At 43.0% G+C, this 16,564-nt stretch overlaps 1 protein-coding gene across 4 annotated transcripts in view; it reads left to right on the top strand.

The window, feature by feature from the left end:
* Positions 1 to 16,564, top strand: part of UNK (unk zinc finger) — a 47,984-nt gene that overhangs the window by 9,020 nt on the left and 22,400 nt on the right. For all 4 annotated transcript variants that reach the window (XM_034067564.1, XM_034067566.1, XM_034067565.1 and 1 more), the window contains exons 2-5: positions 11,326 to 11,535; positions 13,666 to 13,842; positions 14,264 to 14,394; positions 14,525 to 14,660. In XM_034067564.1, coding sequence (XP_033923455.1) covers positions 11,326 to 11,535; positions 13,666 to 13,842; positions 14,264 to 14,394; positions 14,525 to 14,660 — 654 coding nt within the window. The remainder of the gene's footprint in view (positions 1 to 11,325; positions 11,536 to 13,665; positions 13,843 to 14,263; positions 14,395 to 14,524; positions 14,661 to 16,564) is intronic.

Below are 16,564 nucleotides of genomic sequence, written 5' to 3'. Positions count from 1 at the left end.
TTTATCCCCTCTAATTTTCAATAGACTGTGAGCTTTCCTTAATAACACTTGAATATTCACCATTATAGCAGAAATAAAACCAGCTGATGCCCCAGAGCAGTCATGCAGCTTCACAGCAACAACAAACCAAATAAAATGGCTTGCACATGTAATATATCTTCAGAGTGCCGCCAGATTTATTCATGGATTGATTAGTCAAAATGAAAAATGAGAAGTTGTGGTATAGCCTGGGATCCGACTGCATTCCCTGTGGTGGAGAGCTGGCATACACTCAGATGTCAGGGTCCCTGTCTGACACACAGTCTGATGTGGGACATGTAATGGTGCTTCTTTGGACCAGTCTGTTTGTGTGTGGTAGACTTTTATTCTGAGGGGTGCCTGCCTTATGGAGTGTCAAGAAAGCCTGCAGGGCTGTAGCAGCCACAGATGAAGTCTTATGTGAGTGCTGACTGGAAAAGAAAATCAAATGAATGGCTAACATTGATTTTTCAAAATCAGCTAATAAGAGCTGGCTTTTATCTTTGTGCTGGCACGTGTGTTATGGGAGGCAGGTTCATGCTCATTAGATAATCACTGTGTTTTATTTCAAATTCACAACAGAAAACATCTGTTCACAACTGTAAGCCTTTCCAAAGAGGCTGCTACAAGTCTAGTTGGCATTTCACCTGAGAAGAAGCAGATGCCATTTTGTTTTCAAATATAGCTTGGTCTGGATGAGAGCACTGTAGACCTGTCACTTCTTATGGATGTTTGGTTTTCTGGTGTTGGTCCAGTGTAAGTATAAGACCTTCAAAGAGTTCATGCACCGTCTTGAAACTGTTGTGAGAATGGGGCTGCAATTGAGCAACGAGCTGTTTGTTAAATCATGAAGGTTCTTGGTGTGGCCAGGAGGAGGGCTACTGTGCTTTATTTCTGAAACACCTCTTGTAAGACAAGATGTTAAAGGTCAGCTGCCTAAAAATGCTCATGAGAATCTGTAACTGAAAGCCTCAGCTATGTAGTGTCTTGTATGGAAATAATATTTTCTCTGAATTAGTGTTTACAAATTCTTGCATGTGGGATATTTTGTTTTGTTGTAGGGAACTAGTAGAATGAGTAACACAAGTTTTAAAATGGCCCAGCCCTGTTCACAGCCCTTATTAATGCTTCTGCAGTTGCTGGTACTGAGAAGGCTTTGTTAGTGATTGAATTGGTAGGGAGAGAAGTATAGCATGGAGAACTTAACAGGAAGCTGGAACATTAATTTTTACAGCCCAGGACATCAAGGTGTTAATCAGACCTCGATTCATTGTAGTCTTCTGCAGCAAACCCAACACATGTTTAGCTCTACTCAAATTCCACCCTTCTGCAGACTTTTCTGCTTGTGTCTGAGGCCACAAGCACTAACACAAGGATAGAAAAGCACCATCTATCCAATCCAGTTAATATAAATCAGAAAAATTTAACTGGACGTAAGCTGACCACAATAGACAGGTCTGTGGACAGAAGTTTCTGCAAAGTCATTAGCAATAAAATATTTAAGTGCTCATATTTAAACACATGTTGATATATTGTACTGGCAATTAAACCAGGTATAAACCTGTGTGCAGCTGTCTGGATGCAGTAAGCTTCACCCGCATGTTACCAAAAAATAATTATTTCCTTATGATTCTGTTTTCTTAGACTCAGCACTTACACAGGTGCTGTATGGAAGGATTAGTAGCAGCTGAATAGCTTGTAGAGCCAAAATCAGCCCAGGGAGTGATGAGGGTTGTCCCCGCTGGGGGTGACCTATGTTTGAAACCAGGAAGGTGTGCTTTAGATGTTTGCATAAATGAATAGTGTCAAATTGAAAATCCGACATTTAAACTTGGGGGGGAAAATGGCTTTCTCTTTAAAAAATTGCATGAACTGTCAAAATACTTGGTTAATTTTGAGGTCATGTCACGTAATACATGTTCATGGCAAATTAATTTGGGTGGGGGACAAAAAAGATTAAACTCGAGGAAATCTAAATGTAAATTCGGGGCTTTATGCGGAGTTCTGGACCCTGCTGAATGGCCTTTAAGAAACATCTCTGAAATGTAGTGCAGTGAAATGTTTGCATATGCCTGTGCTTGGAGTGTTTTAATTAAAAAGGTGAAAGCCCTGTGTAAATAAACTCTTGTGTTTAAAATGGGTTTTGTTGGTATGGCTGGGCCATGTGGATTTCATGGTCCACTGACACAATAAGCTTGTGCTTTTCAAAGAGAGCACACTGCCAGGAAAGTGACTGAAATCGATTTATTCCTCAGGTTTGAATGATACAACTTGTGGCATGCCTAGCCCCAGGGATGCACAGCTTGAGGAAATTCTGACTAAGCACCTTTCCCCTGACCCCCACAGACTGGAGCTCAGTGGAGCTGGTGTCTTGGCCTCTCACAAATGTGATAAACATTCATTTTATTAACTCCAAGCTGAAAGACTTGATTTTTCTTTCCTTATCAGGACAGCATCGTTGAGCTACTTAGCTACAATATGATATTTATCTCAAAGCCATTTTTGCTGTAGTAGTGGAAACCATGTTTTGCCTGAAGCTGGTGCAAGGCTGTCTTCCCGTGATGGGCTGGCACTATGCTGTAGTGTCTCCCTGTGTTTTTTCTTATTGTGGTGTAGACAAGATGCAGCTGTTTATGCCTGACATTTTTCTTCTAATTGAAAAATGTCCTAATCATTTCTGATAGTTGCCAACATGTGTTATTTTTAGCATGAACTTTTACAGTCACTGAAAGTTGTTATCTATGAAGTATTGGCCATGTGTATTTCTTTCCTTTCTGCTGAATTGAATTAGATGCATTGTCCACCCCATGATCTCCTTTGCAATCCAAAACCAGAGTTACCGTAGTGATCAGGTTCCTGTTGGATATGACTGTTGTACTTGTGGTGTGTTATCCTTCGTTTTTTGTAATCTAGCAGTTTGTATTTTGGCTTCTGCAGTACCCTTAGCTTTTATTTGGAAGCATTCAGCTCACCTTTACTTGCTAAATTGATCCGACACCTAGGACCTGCCCCAGCGAGTCCAGAGGAGGCCACAAGGATACTGTGAGGACTGGAGCAGCTCTGCTCTGAAGACAGGCTAAGGGAGCTGGGCTGCTTCAGCCTGGAGAAGAGAAGGCTCCTTAAGGAGAGAGCAGCTCCAGTGCCTCAAGGGGCTACAGGAAACTTGGAGAAGGGCTTTGGACAAGGGCCTGTAAGGACAAGGAGGAATGGTTTTAAACTGACAGAGGGGGTAGAGATGCGATCTTAGGAAGAAGAGGGTGAGGCGCTGGCACAGGGTGCCCAGAGAAGCTGTGGCTGCCCCATCCCTGACAGTGTTCAAAGCCAGGCTGGATGCAGGGGCTTGGAGCAAGCTGCTCCAGTGGAAGATGTCCCTCCCTTGGCAGAGGTTGGAACTGGATCAGCTTTAAGGTTCCTTCCAACCCAAACCATTCTATAATTCTGTGAAAAAGAGAACTTGTGAATGCTGCCTGCCTATTTCTGTAGTGAAAAGTGGGGCAGTCATGGGCTATGGATGTCAACAGTTGACATTTTGATCAATGAGTTATATGAACTCTTAAAAAAACCCAAACAAAACCCCACTAAACACAAACCCAAAACCAACCGTCTGCAGCCAAACAAGTCCAACTGCATGCATCCCTAATGAGTCTCTCTAACTCACTTTCTTTGTTTGCCCTTAGACTGACATTATTTTCAACCTCTAATGGAGAAGGGGAAATCTAACAGCTTTAAAATCACACGGTGCTGTCTGCTGTGTGACCTTTTTCCAGTTGATGGTTCAATTTATTTAGATGATAGAGAAAACACTGGGGCATGTGAAATCTGTCTTCTTGACAGATGTGAGCTAACTAAAACTTTTTCCTCATCCTTTTCTCCTTTCCCACTTTCACAGTCAGCCTTCAGTTTTTATGAAGTGATCTATATATTTTTCTTTGAGATTTAAATGCTTTCTGATCTTTTCAAGTTTTGCAGGACTGCACTTGGCTATTGAGGGTATGGAAAGGCAGCTAGTCTGATAGTTGTTGAGATATACAGAGAGAGATGTTTGTGTTTTGTGTCAAGTGATGCATGGCATATGAAAAAGCCTTGGTGTGAAGTCTGAGGATTTGGTCAGGTCTGTGAGGTTATTTAGAAAAATACCATGAAATATGGCAAAAGGGGAAGTATCCAGTAATGGTGAGGCACAGTACCTGAAACCTGTTCAGAACTTCTCCTGAAAACATAATGAAATCGTTTAAGATTGCTGCTAAGGGTGTTTGTTATTGTTTGATATTCAGCAGCCATTCGTGTGAGTTTCTGTTTCAGTATTCGATTACATCTGCCAGCAAGTGAAAAACATTGTTCATTAAAAGAGACTTGCCTTAACTACAACTTTTACTAGAAGAATGCTGAACATTTCGTTGTAGAGGTTTAGGCAGGCTGTATACTGGGCTGTTGGTAGCTTGTGGCTGTGAGTTGAGGGATTTGGTTGCTTTGTGCTTACCCCTGGGAACAAGAAACTACAACTCCTGTAAAGTTAGATTGAGTGTTTCATTCTTGGCTTCTCCAAACCTAAGAAATCTTGGGAGTTGAAGGCTCTGTTCCCTGTCAGAGAGCTTTGAAATGCCGGCATTTTGTGATACATCCTGGGAATGCTGATATGCTTACTCCAAATTATTTTTGAATGACCCTGTTCTTTAAATCCCCCCCACCCCTATTTTTTTAATATTCCTCTTTTGATGGAATATCATCTTTGCCCTATGAGCAAAAACTCCTCCTAAGCAGTGTCAGAGCTGCATATCATGGGTTTTCACTATCAGCAATGATATGTTAAATGAAAAGAGCATTAGTAGGATTTTTATTGAGTATCCTGTTGGAATAAGTATCTTCTGTCATGCACTACTGACTCATTTCAATTGGAATACCACAGTTCAGTAAAAGAAAATAATTGAGTCATGGGTTTCTTATGTGAAGTGTGTCTGATACCATCTTTTGCAATAAAATTTTATGAGGGTGAAATGAATTAGAGAGCTGATTTAAAATGGACAGCTTTTTTCCTTTTGAATTGGGGTGGCTCTTCAAGCTTACGAATCAAATAGGAGTTTTGGAAATGTTTTCTATAGGTGAAGCTTATTGAAATAGAAACATTTGTGCTTAGAGTTAGGTATTTTCTCCTGGGTTTTGCATTGCTGCCTCCTTTTCGGGCAGTCTGTTGGGTAAGCACTACCTGATTCAGATAATCTTATCCGTGTTCACTCAAACCATTAGTATAAACTTGAGAGCTGAGATGGTGATTTTCTAATTTCCTAATTTTTTTTTGTTTCTAAACCGAATTAGGATAACTTTCTCTGTGCTGTTGGTGGAGATCAGTGTCAGCAGGAGCTTCCAGCAAAGGAAAGCTAATGGACAGCTGTCAAGCAGTGACCTCTGTCATTCAGGCTATGCTTTTCAGAGAGAGTGTGAGGTGAACTGGGACCACCTGAAACGGTACAAAGAGGTCTATGGCCTTGGGCAGTCCTGTCTGAAACAGCAGGACAGAACTGATAAAAAAGTGCCCACAAAAGTCCCCAGCATTCCCATGTAGTACTGTGCTGGTGAAATTGTATCTTTGTCAGTGTGATCCTGCACTGAGGAGGCAGGTGGGGCTAAGATATGAACGGTAATAGCAGAAGAGCATTTTCTTCTTGATACCTGAAATCTTATCGGGACCTTAAACCTTAGTTTAAAAGAAAAAAACACAGAACCAAACATTGTGTGTTAGATTTGTGTCTGTGGGCTGTTTTGAACAGTGCCTACTACTAAGAATTGTTACACAGCCCTGAACTAGTAATTTCTAATATTAGTGCTAGTAGCAAAGTGAAGTGTCCACATTAGGCTGGGCTTTGCAGAAACAGTCAGAGCCTGTGCTGTCATAATGTGGCCTGGGCCACTTCTCTGGGTCAGTTTCTTGTGACCAAGAAGCTGCAGAGATGGAGCCCCATGGCCAGCACTTTGAGCAGGATGTGCCTGCTGTTGTAGAAGGTGTCTGGTTTGCATTGAGGCAACACCAGACACACAGCAGTGGTACCAGTTGCCTAATGCAGGCCTTTGCTAAGGGTGCTGTAGCAGTTCCATAGTGTAAACACAACCACAGGTGTATGAGAAATCCAGGTGACAGGGTGTTAGATCTCACTGTTGTCCTACATTTACAAGCAGTGCCCTACTCTGGATTAGTCAAACAATTATCTAGTGGTTTTCTGTCTGCTTGCAGGAGGTTCAGATCCTGCCAATGAGCCTCCGTGCTCTCTTTGGGCCCAAGAGGATTTTTGGCTGGAAGGGGATTGCCTGGGAGGAGTGAGGAGGGCTGCAAAGGAGAGAAGCTGGCCTTGGGGCCTACATAAAGATCTCAAATGGCGCAGGAGGTATCAGAAATGAAGGGGGGCCTGGCGTTGCATTACAGAAGCAATGAGGGTTTGGAAAAGTTCGTTTTAATTCTTTTGCTCCTTGGTATTGTTCATCTCCCCGATTTTCCTGACCCTCTGTTACAAAGCAGAGATTTCTCTCTTGACATCAGCATGCATCTTCCAGCACTTCCAGAGAGTTTTGGGTAAGGCTTTTAATGAGGAATTTGGAGCTCGGCTGTCTTCGTGTATTACCAGCACGTTTACCTGAATTGAGCTCAGGCCACTGTGTGTGTGGTTCCTGTCAGGTTTGGCAGGACATGTACAGCCCTGGGATGTGGCAGGAGCCCAGTGTTCTCTAGTACAAGATGCTTGAGCCCATGGGTTGACCAGAGCCACAGCGGTAAAGCTGCCACAAAGCCACGGCAGGCAATGAATGTGGCCAGGACAAGGCTGCAATTGAGTTTAAAAATGAAGCTTCTGGGTTAGAGTTTCTCCTTGGTTCCTCTTCCCATACCTCCACCTTTTTGAGTTCGTTCTAGTTTGATTTTTTTTTGTGGTGTTTGGAAGTACTTTTTTCTTTTTTTCTCCTTCCCTTTCCCATCTCCTCTCCTGCAGCTCCCAGAGCAGCTCAGTCCCTCCAGAGCAGAGGGGGATCTAGCTGCCATTATCCATTACCAACTGCTGCCCTGCCCTGGGGAGCTTGGTTGCGGCTGGTAATTAAAAGCAGTTAATAGTTCCCCCACTAGTGTAAATTATTGCAGAGATAATGACTGACCCTTCCAATATTCTGTCCAGAGGAAGTGGAATTTCAGCGAAGTATTCACAATTTTGCAAAGTGGTTTCTTTTTTTGTTTGGTTTTTTTTCCCTGATACTTTGCTGCTCTTGTCAGTCTCCAGGAGTTCACAAATCTAGTCTAAGAACCTCTCCTCTTGTCCTAAGGAACGTGGCTTTCATTTCCAGTAGTGTCCATCCTGCTAGCCAGCCTGGGGACTTTGATATGCATTGTTCTGGTGAGCCTTGTCCTATTTGTTTAGAATTTCATTTAGCTTTGTTTAGTAGGACTCATAAATGATCACATTTCCTCCAGGAATTTGGATGTTGATGTTAATGTAGTCTCAGAAGACAATTGTGCTACATGCCTTCCATGTTAAAAAAAGAAAAGGGTTTAAAAATGCAGCATATACACACACATTGAAAGAGAGTGCATGTAAAGTAGACCAACATAGAACTGATCAGTTTCACCTGTGTTTTTTAATAAATATTGAAGAAACTCCTGTATAAAATGGGGGTAATAATTCTGCCCCTCATGGGGTTTGCAGTTTCCTGAGATCTGTAAGAGAGGAGTGAGAAACGCCAGTTATCATTGCTGAATTTCCTCTTACTGTGCAGACACAGTGTTTCACTGATACACTGTGAAATGTGTACCAGCTCTCAACGTGTTTTCAGTTTTTCAAGGGTCATTCAAAAATTCCTTTTCTCAGCTGGTCTGGGGAAAAAAATGTTCAGAAACCACTGTCACCAGAAGGATCTGTTATTGTCATGACAGTGTTTTCTGTGGTTTTGTTTCAAGCCTTTGCAAAGAGGCTACTGAAATATTGATAGCTTTCTGCTTTGTGAGACATAACATAGTGGGGCAGTCTAGGTATTCTTTCTAGGTTCCCAAAACACATGTGGTTTACATGCCTTTGTATATTTTAATACAGAGTGGCTAGTTGAGTGGTCTGTGTTCTCCCAGAGGAAGCGAAACTCACTTAATGGATCAAGAGAATACAGGGCTATAAGGCAGTTTTAGTGGCTTGAAAAAAACAAAAACAAAAAAAACCCCTTCAAAAATAACAAACCCCAAAGAAGTGATTGAAAGGCTTGAAATAACTGACTTAATGTGACAACTCTCCTTGGTCTGTTGGGTCTGTTGCGGAGGTGGTCATGCACAGTTAATGTGCTTTGCTGAGCTCAGTGATATCTGTTTGTGGGACTTGCTTTGAAATTAAGAGTGAGAGATGGTTTATTTAAGAGATAGGATTTAAAGAATGAGTTTCTGATGAAGCAAATTAGGTGTTAAACACTTCACAGGTGAACAATTTACTTATGTAATTATCATTTACATTATAATAAATGTTTCTCCAGGGAGTTTAGCCAATCATGAAATGCAGTTAATTTTCAAATGCTCTTCAGCAACAGTTGACACTCCAGAGACTGAAATCCCTAGTCAGAGTGTGCATTTTTGAACTCTCCTGCTAAAGGAAAGCTGTTTCAGCTGAGTTGATCATGCAGTTGTTAAATTCCAGGGATTTTCTTCAGTGTTTCATGTATGTCTGTCACTGCAAGTCTGGAATGCTGGGCTTGATACCCAGGTTGTGTAGGCCTGCTATCTCCCCTTAGTTTCCAGAGCACTGAAGGGGTTCATGATGCTGTTTTTCAAATGAAGGCCAGGACTTCAGCTATGCAGCCTCAGCACAGGAGGTGCACGGACCTGCTTGAGCGAGTCCAGAGGAAGCCACGAAGATGTTCCAAGGGCCTGGAGTACTTCTGCTATGGAGAGCTGGGCTTGTCCAGCCTGGAGAAGAGAAGGCTCCAGGAAGAACTTAGAGCAGCTCCCAGTGCCTAAAAGGACTATAAGAAACCTGGAGAAGGGCTTTGGACAAGGGCCTGTATGGACAGGACAAGGGGGAATGTCTTTAACCTGCCAGAGGGGAGATGAGGCTTGGAGCAACCTGGTCTAGTGCAAGGTGTCCCTGCCTGTGCCCGGGGTTTGGAACTGCATGAGCAGTTGTTGGTCCCTTCCAACACAAACCAGTCCAGGATTCTATGAAGACTCACTTCATAGAAGATGGAAGAGTTTAAATGCTCTTCGTTTCTCTGATTGCTACTGATACTGGCTGGGGCACATAAAAAGCTGTTTTGCAGTTTGTCCATTGGTGAAAGAGGAGTAACATAAATCTCATGTCTCTAAGGTGAGGAGGACATGGAGATCTGTGGGTGGAAGGGACTGGTTGGTGACTATGGAGCATCTGGATGGCAGTTCAAGTATCATGCTGCTTAAGTTTACTTAATTCACTTTCCAACCTAAATGTTGTTACAGTCACATTTGTTCTGAGTCTTATTAGTGCACTGATCAGGTAAACTAATCTGTGGAATTTCACCTTTTACAACTGTATTTGGTCCAATGGCTTGGAAAGCTTTTCAAGAATGGTTTAATTTTATTGTGGCATTTGGTTTTCAGATGAACTGCTGCTGTGGTTGGAGTAGGGATCTCCAGTTGAATGGAGCCAGCCTTTTAAAGGTGAAAAGGAATAAACTGATGTTATTAGCCCTCACCCATCCCAAACAGATCATCTTCATTTTTTTCAGATGTTAAGCCTTGAGCCTCAGTGCAGATCCTGTTCTCCAGCCACACTGGTGGCAGAGGACAGATGGGCTGGGGTTGAATGGGGCTTACAGCAGCTGCGGAGGCTCTCCAGTCCCCAGTGATTGCAGAGCAGCAGCAGCGGAATCTGCATGTCTTGCCTCTTTGGAGGTTGAAGAGGAGGAAGAGCTTTTATCCTTTCATGCTTGCAAAATCCAGTGTAGGAGGTCTTTTGCCAGTGATATTCTCCTTCATAGCAAGCAAAAAAAAAACACTTGGGTTGAGTTTGTGCATTTTCCTGTGGCTTTTTTTTCAGCTAGGATGAGAAGGAAAGGAAGCTTTATTTACAAATGTTGCTTTCAGAATGCATCCAGCATGATAGTATTATCTGTAAGCACATCTTTGGGCATAGGACATCTTTCCATTCATTTAGATACAATAGAGAAATTGTCTGATATGAGAAGGAATACTTGACAAATTTCTGTGCTCTGTTTTCTTGCCTTGGACTACATATGCAGTTCAAAATTAGTCCACGTCTGCTGTTCTATTATCCTGCTGCTTCCAGCACAATACTGGCACTTTGATTTTGACCAACAGATTTTCTTACTTGCTGTTTAAACTGACCTCTAAATGTAAGAAATCAGAATGCTCTGGGCCTTCTGTCTTGTTCTTGGAGGTGTCTGAGTCTGAACCCAATGGGATTCAGGTCTGAGCTACTACAACTGTTGTGTTCCCTGTAAATACAGGACAGCTAGTGAGTTTCAGACAGCAAGGGTTTTTTAAGCACCTGTGTTTTGTAACACAGATCACAGTCAGATCATTATGTTGATCTAAACCTTTTTGTAATCCTTTATGATCTGGGTTTAGAGACTGTTATTAGTGTCACAAATAAAAGCTTATGACTTTTTTTAGTTGTTGGGGTAAAAGAAGACATACTTTCAGAGAATTGCATATTAAAACTATAAACATGGAGTAGTTTGAAGATAGTTATCCCACTTTTCAAGACTGAGTTCTGAGCTCACAAGAATGCAAGAGACAAAATTTAATTAAAATTAATTTCATAGTCAACCATGTAGTGAAGAATCCAAGTTAAACTAGGAGCACAAGGTATGTCTTTTAAAATTCTTTCTTTCTCAGTAATGTAAAGTTTTAAACATGGCTACAAGGAAGTGTATCTTGTTAGGGTTTTTAAAACTGAACATATAGGAAGGGAAACCCCTTTTTACCCAGATAGGTCTTGGATTTAGTGATGGAAAATTGATAGAGTGGTACTTCTGTTTTCTCATAACCTATTTTGTAAGCTCATGAAAAGCTTCTTCAAAACAATGCTGATAGATCAGATACCCGATTCCAGCTGTTGTTAGCATCCATGTTTGTGTTAACTAGCCTGGTAACTGGTATGTTCCCACTCCAGACAATGAGCAGCTTCCAGCTTTCCCTATTGAGCACAAAAGCAAAGGAGGGTGTAAGAAGGACAGCAGGCATCCCTGTGATGGATGCAGCTCTGTTTGGCCTAAACCCTGCAGGGATCAATTAGATATTGCCTCTGACCAGCATCTTGTCCTGTTCCTAATCTCTTGCTGTTGGATTTCTGTCTGCAGTTACCTGAAGGAATTCCGCACAGAGCAGTGCCCTCTTTTTGTGCAGCACAAGTGCACACAGCACCGGCCCTACACTTGCTTCCACTGGCACTTTGTCAACCAGCGTCGTCGCAGATCTATCCGCCGCCGGGATGGTACATTTAACTACAGCCCTGACATTTACTGTACCAAGTATGATGAGACCACAGGAATCTGCCCGGAAGGAGATGAGTAAGTAAAGACTGCACCCTGCTTTTTAGGCACTAGGCTTTTGGTATCAGTCTGGGTGATAATTCCAGCCAGTTCTTGTAGAGATGAGGTAAGTCATGTAAAGCAGCTGTGTAACTAACATAACATGAAAAAAGATGTGAATTCTATAAGAGCAACCCATGCCCTCCAGGCCTGCTGCAGAGGTGGTACCTAGGGTGACTTAGATGGGAATTCAGCTTTTTCATCATTCACTACCCCTGACATTCTCAGCGAAGTTGAGGTGGGAAAAAGAGCTTGGTGATGAATGGGCTCAGAAAGACTCTGTTCCTGTAAGTCCCTGGCTGTCAAATGATCACTCTTGGTCCCTAGCAGGGTAGTTTTTCACAAGTTGAAGAAAGAGGAGGAGCTTTGTTTTCTAGCCTGCCTCCTGAATTATCTATCCCCATGTTTTTAAATAAAATCATACATGTTAGTTTACTTCCTGAATTTTTAAGAAGCTAGTTAGGGAAATTATAGGTACCCAGAAAAGGCAATATGAGAAAGAGCTTGGTTTATTGTGTCTTCTCTCCCCATGACTGCAGGAAGTTGAGCTGGAGCAGACATGCAAAGGTTTCTGTTGTGCATGTGGTACAGTCCAGCAATTGAAGGGTTAACTCAGTAATATAACTTTAGACATGTGACAGATATGGAAGAATAAATAGCGTAGCCAAACTGGCCAAATACAGGGAATGTTTTATATGGAGATGCTATAGAAAGATGGAATTTCAGTTCCCTTTCGTGATACCAATATAAACATACAGAAAAATGCTATTTGTCAGGAAAACAATATTTTTTTTTTTACCTCATTAAGTAAAGATCTTGTGACTCCAACAGAATGGAATAATCCCCAGCCTGAGGCTTTGGTTTCAATACTTTCTTTTCAATACTTTCCTCTTCATTATAGGAGAACTGGAAGGGACTGGAAATAGGATATTTGAGAGCTTTGGCTTCTAGATGACTGGTTCATATCTGGCTGAAACTCTGTGAATGAAAACTGTTGCCATCTCAGAACCCTTTGCTGTCTTTCATTTAATTTCTCAATGTAGCTTGTTCTGCTTAGGAGGGGAAACAAAACATAAGCTAAAATAGTAATGTTGTAGTTCTTCCTTGTCCCATGCTCTGCATAAAGGATACATTTGGCTATAGATATCCTGTTGCAGTCCTGTAGGACTACATTAGCAGGAAACAGTAACAGCACAAAGTCTAGGTGGGCTGCTGAGGAAATGGTATGTGCCATGTGCGCATTTGCTCTCATGAGACATCACTTGGAGCATTGTGTACAGTTCTGGTGTCCTCAACATAAAAAGGACATGGAACTGTTGGAACAAGCCCAGAGGTGGGCTACAAGGATGATCAGGGGCTGGAGCACCTCCCACATGAAGACAGGCTGAGAAAGTTGGGGCTGTTCAGCCTGGAGAAGAGAAGCTGCGTGGAGACCTCAGAGCAGCCTTCCAGTATCTGAAGGATACTGGAATGTAAGGACACTGGGACACGGGGGAGGGACTCTTTATTAGGGACAGTAGTGATAGGACAGGGGGTAATGGGTTCAAACTTAAATGGGAAGTTTGGATTGGATATGAGGAGGAAGTTCTTTACTGTAAGGGTGGTGAGGCACTGGCATGGGCTGCCCCAGGAAGCTGCAAGGGCTCCATCCCTGGTGGCGTTCAAGGCCAGGTTGGACAGAGGCTTGGGTGATACCGTTTAGTATGAGGTATCCCTGCCCATGGCAGGGGGATTGGAACTAGATGATCTTAAGGTGTTTTCAGACCCTAACTATTCTATGATTCTATGTCACATCTAATATATTCGAACACCTTGGCAATGTCCATGCTCTTTTCCAGACCCCTGACAAGCATTAGACTAGAATAAGAAACTGCTGTTGTCTTAATAATCCAGCTGTCTTTTTAGGAGGTGAAACGATTATATACCGTGCAGTGACAAGTTTAGTGGTTCTATGTAGTGCTGGAAGACACAGCATAAGAGAAAGGGCAGAGACAGCAAAGGTGGTGTTAACTGAAGCATCCTGTAGCAGCAGTAAGTCTTGTGGGAGTGTTCAGTCCATTAGCCATGTGACCAGACTTCATCTGTTCTTCCCCTCCTTCTGTACTTCAGATGTCCCTTCTTGCATAGAACTACTGGAGACACAGAGAGGAGGTATCACTTGCGCTACTACAAAACTGGAATCTGCATTCATGAGACAGACTCCAAGGGAAACTGCACGAAGAACGGAGTCCACTGTGCATTTGCTCATGGGCCCCATGACTTACGCTCTCCTGTGTATGACATCAGGTTAGTAGAGGCTGGAGATCTGCATGAAAAAAGTTACTTCTCTACCCCAATGAAAGTCAGATGATCAAAGGACAGTACTGCTTCAGCATGAAATGCTTAGTGTTGGAGTGATGATGATATATCCCTTCCTACTAAGGTAAACCTACAAAATCTCCAGGGAGGATACTCAAAATGGGGGAAGGGAGCATACTTTAAACTACTTGTTTGTGGCTTGGAGTCTGACGGGAGGGGTCGAAATAATACATGTGGAATGAAGAACATCTGTAGCAGTTGTTGTTTGACTGAAGATATTCTGACAAAAATGCATGAATGAAATGCATCCACTTAGGAATTATGATGCTCCAGTACATCAGTTTTTATACACATTTACCTGTCTCGTCATCTACTCTGTCTGTGTGTTCATTTAACTCTCTCTACAAAGGGAGCTTCAGGCGATGGAGGCTTTGCAGAACGGTCAGACCACATCTGAAGGCAGCATAGAGGGTCAGTCTGCAGTTGCCGCTAGCCATGCTATGATAGAGAAGATACTCAGTGAGGAACCAAGGTGGCAAGGTGCGTGTCACTTGGGGGTCTGTGGGTCTGGGGAAGTCTAGTGTTTGTGGAGTGCCCCCTCCTGTAAAAACCTTTGTATAGTAAATATAGATTCTGGTCATCTTCAATTAACCGGTTGATTCTTTTGTAGATACAACATATGTCTTGGGAAATTATAAGACAGAGCAATGTAAGAAACCCCCCCGACTCTGTCGCCAGGGTTATGCTTGTCCCTACTACCACAATAGCAAAGACAGAAGAAGAAGCCCAAGAAAACACAAATACAGGTACTGTGTTCCTGGATATTCTATTTCCCAGCTGAGTGTTGAGGTGTAGTAGAAATATGTAATGAAAAATCTAGGATTTTGTTTACTAGGTAGTTTTTTAGTGTGTCTCCAAGGCCTGTACAGACAAATGGGATGGACTACTTCTGCCTGGGAGAAAGATAACAAACTAAACGAGGAATTTTCCTGTATTTAAGAGCCAATCTCTAGTACATGACTTGCTAAATCATGTTGCAACTCTGATTTTATAGCAAGCAGAACCTGTCTGGCTTCCCCTTACCATACAAACTCCTGCTTTAGAAAGCAGCGTGGAAGGAGGAAAGGAAGCAACAGAAACTTTTGATCTCCATCTAGAAATAAACACAGCCATGTTTTCATGGTAAAGGATGTGGAATCATCAAGCTGCTTGCTGTGTGTGCTTGGTGATGGAGATCATGTGACATGGCGTGACCAGTGGTGTAGCTGGACATGTGTTCCTGACCAGCTGCTGAAGACTCTGCTTTGGAGGCAGCAGGTTTTTCTGTCGACTCGGCTGTTGCTGGATTTTTTGGCATGCTGTGTCTGCATGAGCACATAGGGAGTTATAGGCCCTCATTTCCTCCAGCATAACAGAACTTTTGTTGTGGTCTCAGTGAGGCTTTTCCGTAGTTCCTTTTTGAAAAGCATAAGAGCAAACCAGAAAGCCAGGAGAGAATATAACTTGGATGTTTTTACTTCCTTCCCCACCCCCAGCACTGGCAGAAATTTTTAAATTGACACTGAAATCCTGTATTTAAAAAATGAAAGAAAAATCAAAGGAACAGTAATCCAGACACTTTTGGGAGAAAAGGAAACACTAAGCCACCCTTCAGACAGCAGGTCTGTTCTTCCTGCCCCTGCCTGAGCCCTTTAGGAAGGGAAGAAGTGAAAGCTTCTCCCCTCCTGATCACCACTCACTTGTGTTGCTTTCCCCACCCCCAGCTGATGTATCCCCTTTCATGCAGGCGTCTGTTGCTGCTATCTGCTTCCCTCTGCTGTTGTTTGAGGGAATGGTTAAAGAGCAGGGGAAGTAGGTCATGTCAAAAACCCAGAACTTGGGAAAAAGGACAGTTCCTGGCTGTAGGAAAGAGAATGGACTTGCCTTTTCCTCAGTGACCTGAATCAGCCTCCTAGCCACGTGGCTGTAGTATAACCCTGGAAACGTATCACTGTAAAGGTATTTAGTGTTTTAGGATTAGCCAATTAACTTGTTTGCTTTCTATGAATGTACAGTTCCAACAGAAACCAGAACCAGCATCTCCGACACTAATCACATCAGCTGCTAGTATTGTTATGTTGGTTCAGGTTGTATTTGTTTTCAGATGGAGAGTTAAGCCATGTTTCTTTCATTGGAGAATTGCAGGAAGAGGAAAAAGATGCAGCAGGATGAGGACTGGGGAAGCTGCAGCCAGCCAGCCAGATTGTACAGCTGAGGGTGGGCAGCCAAACCTGCCTTCTAATTGAGAAATCCTAGACTGGTTTGGGTTGTAAGGGACCTTAAAGCTCATCCAGTTCCATCCCCTGCCATGGGCTGGGACACCTTCCACAGCTTAGTCCAAGCCCTGTCCAACCTGTCCTTGAACACTGCCAGGGATGGGGCAGCCACAGCTTCTCTGGGCACCCTGTGCCAGCGCCTCAGCACCCTCCCAGGGAAGAGCTTCTGCCTAAGAGCTCATCTCAATCTCCCCTCTGTCAGTTTAAAGTCATTCCCCTACGGGCCCCTGTCCAAAGCTCCTCTCTAGGTTTCTTGTAGCCCATTCAGGCACTGGGAGCTGCTCTAAGTTCTCCCCTGAACCTTCTTTTCTCTAGGCTGAACCAACCCACTTTTCTCAGCCTGTCTGCGGAGCAAAGGTGCTCCAGCCCTCAGAGTATCCTTGTGACTTCCTCTG

Source organism: Melopsittacus undulatus, chromosome 11 (assembly GCF_012275295.1).
Source record: "Melopsittacus undulatus isolate bMelUnd1 chromosome 11, bMelUnd1.mat.Z, whole genome shotgun sequence".
NCBI lineage: Eukaryota > Metazoa > Chordata > Aves > Psittaciformes > Psittaculidae > Melopsittacus > Melopsittacus undulatus.
This window is presented reverse-complemented; position numbering and strand designations above follow the sequence as displayed.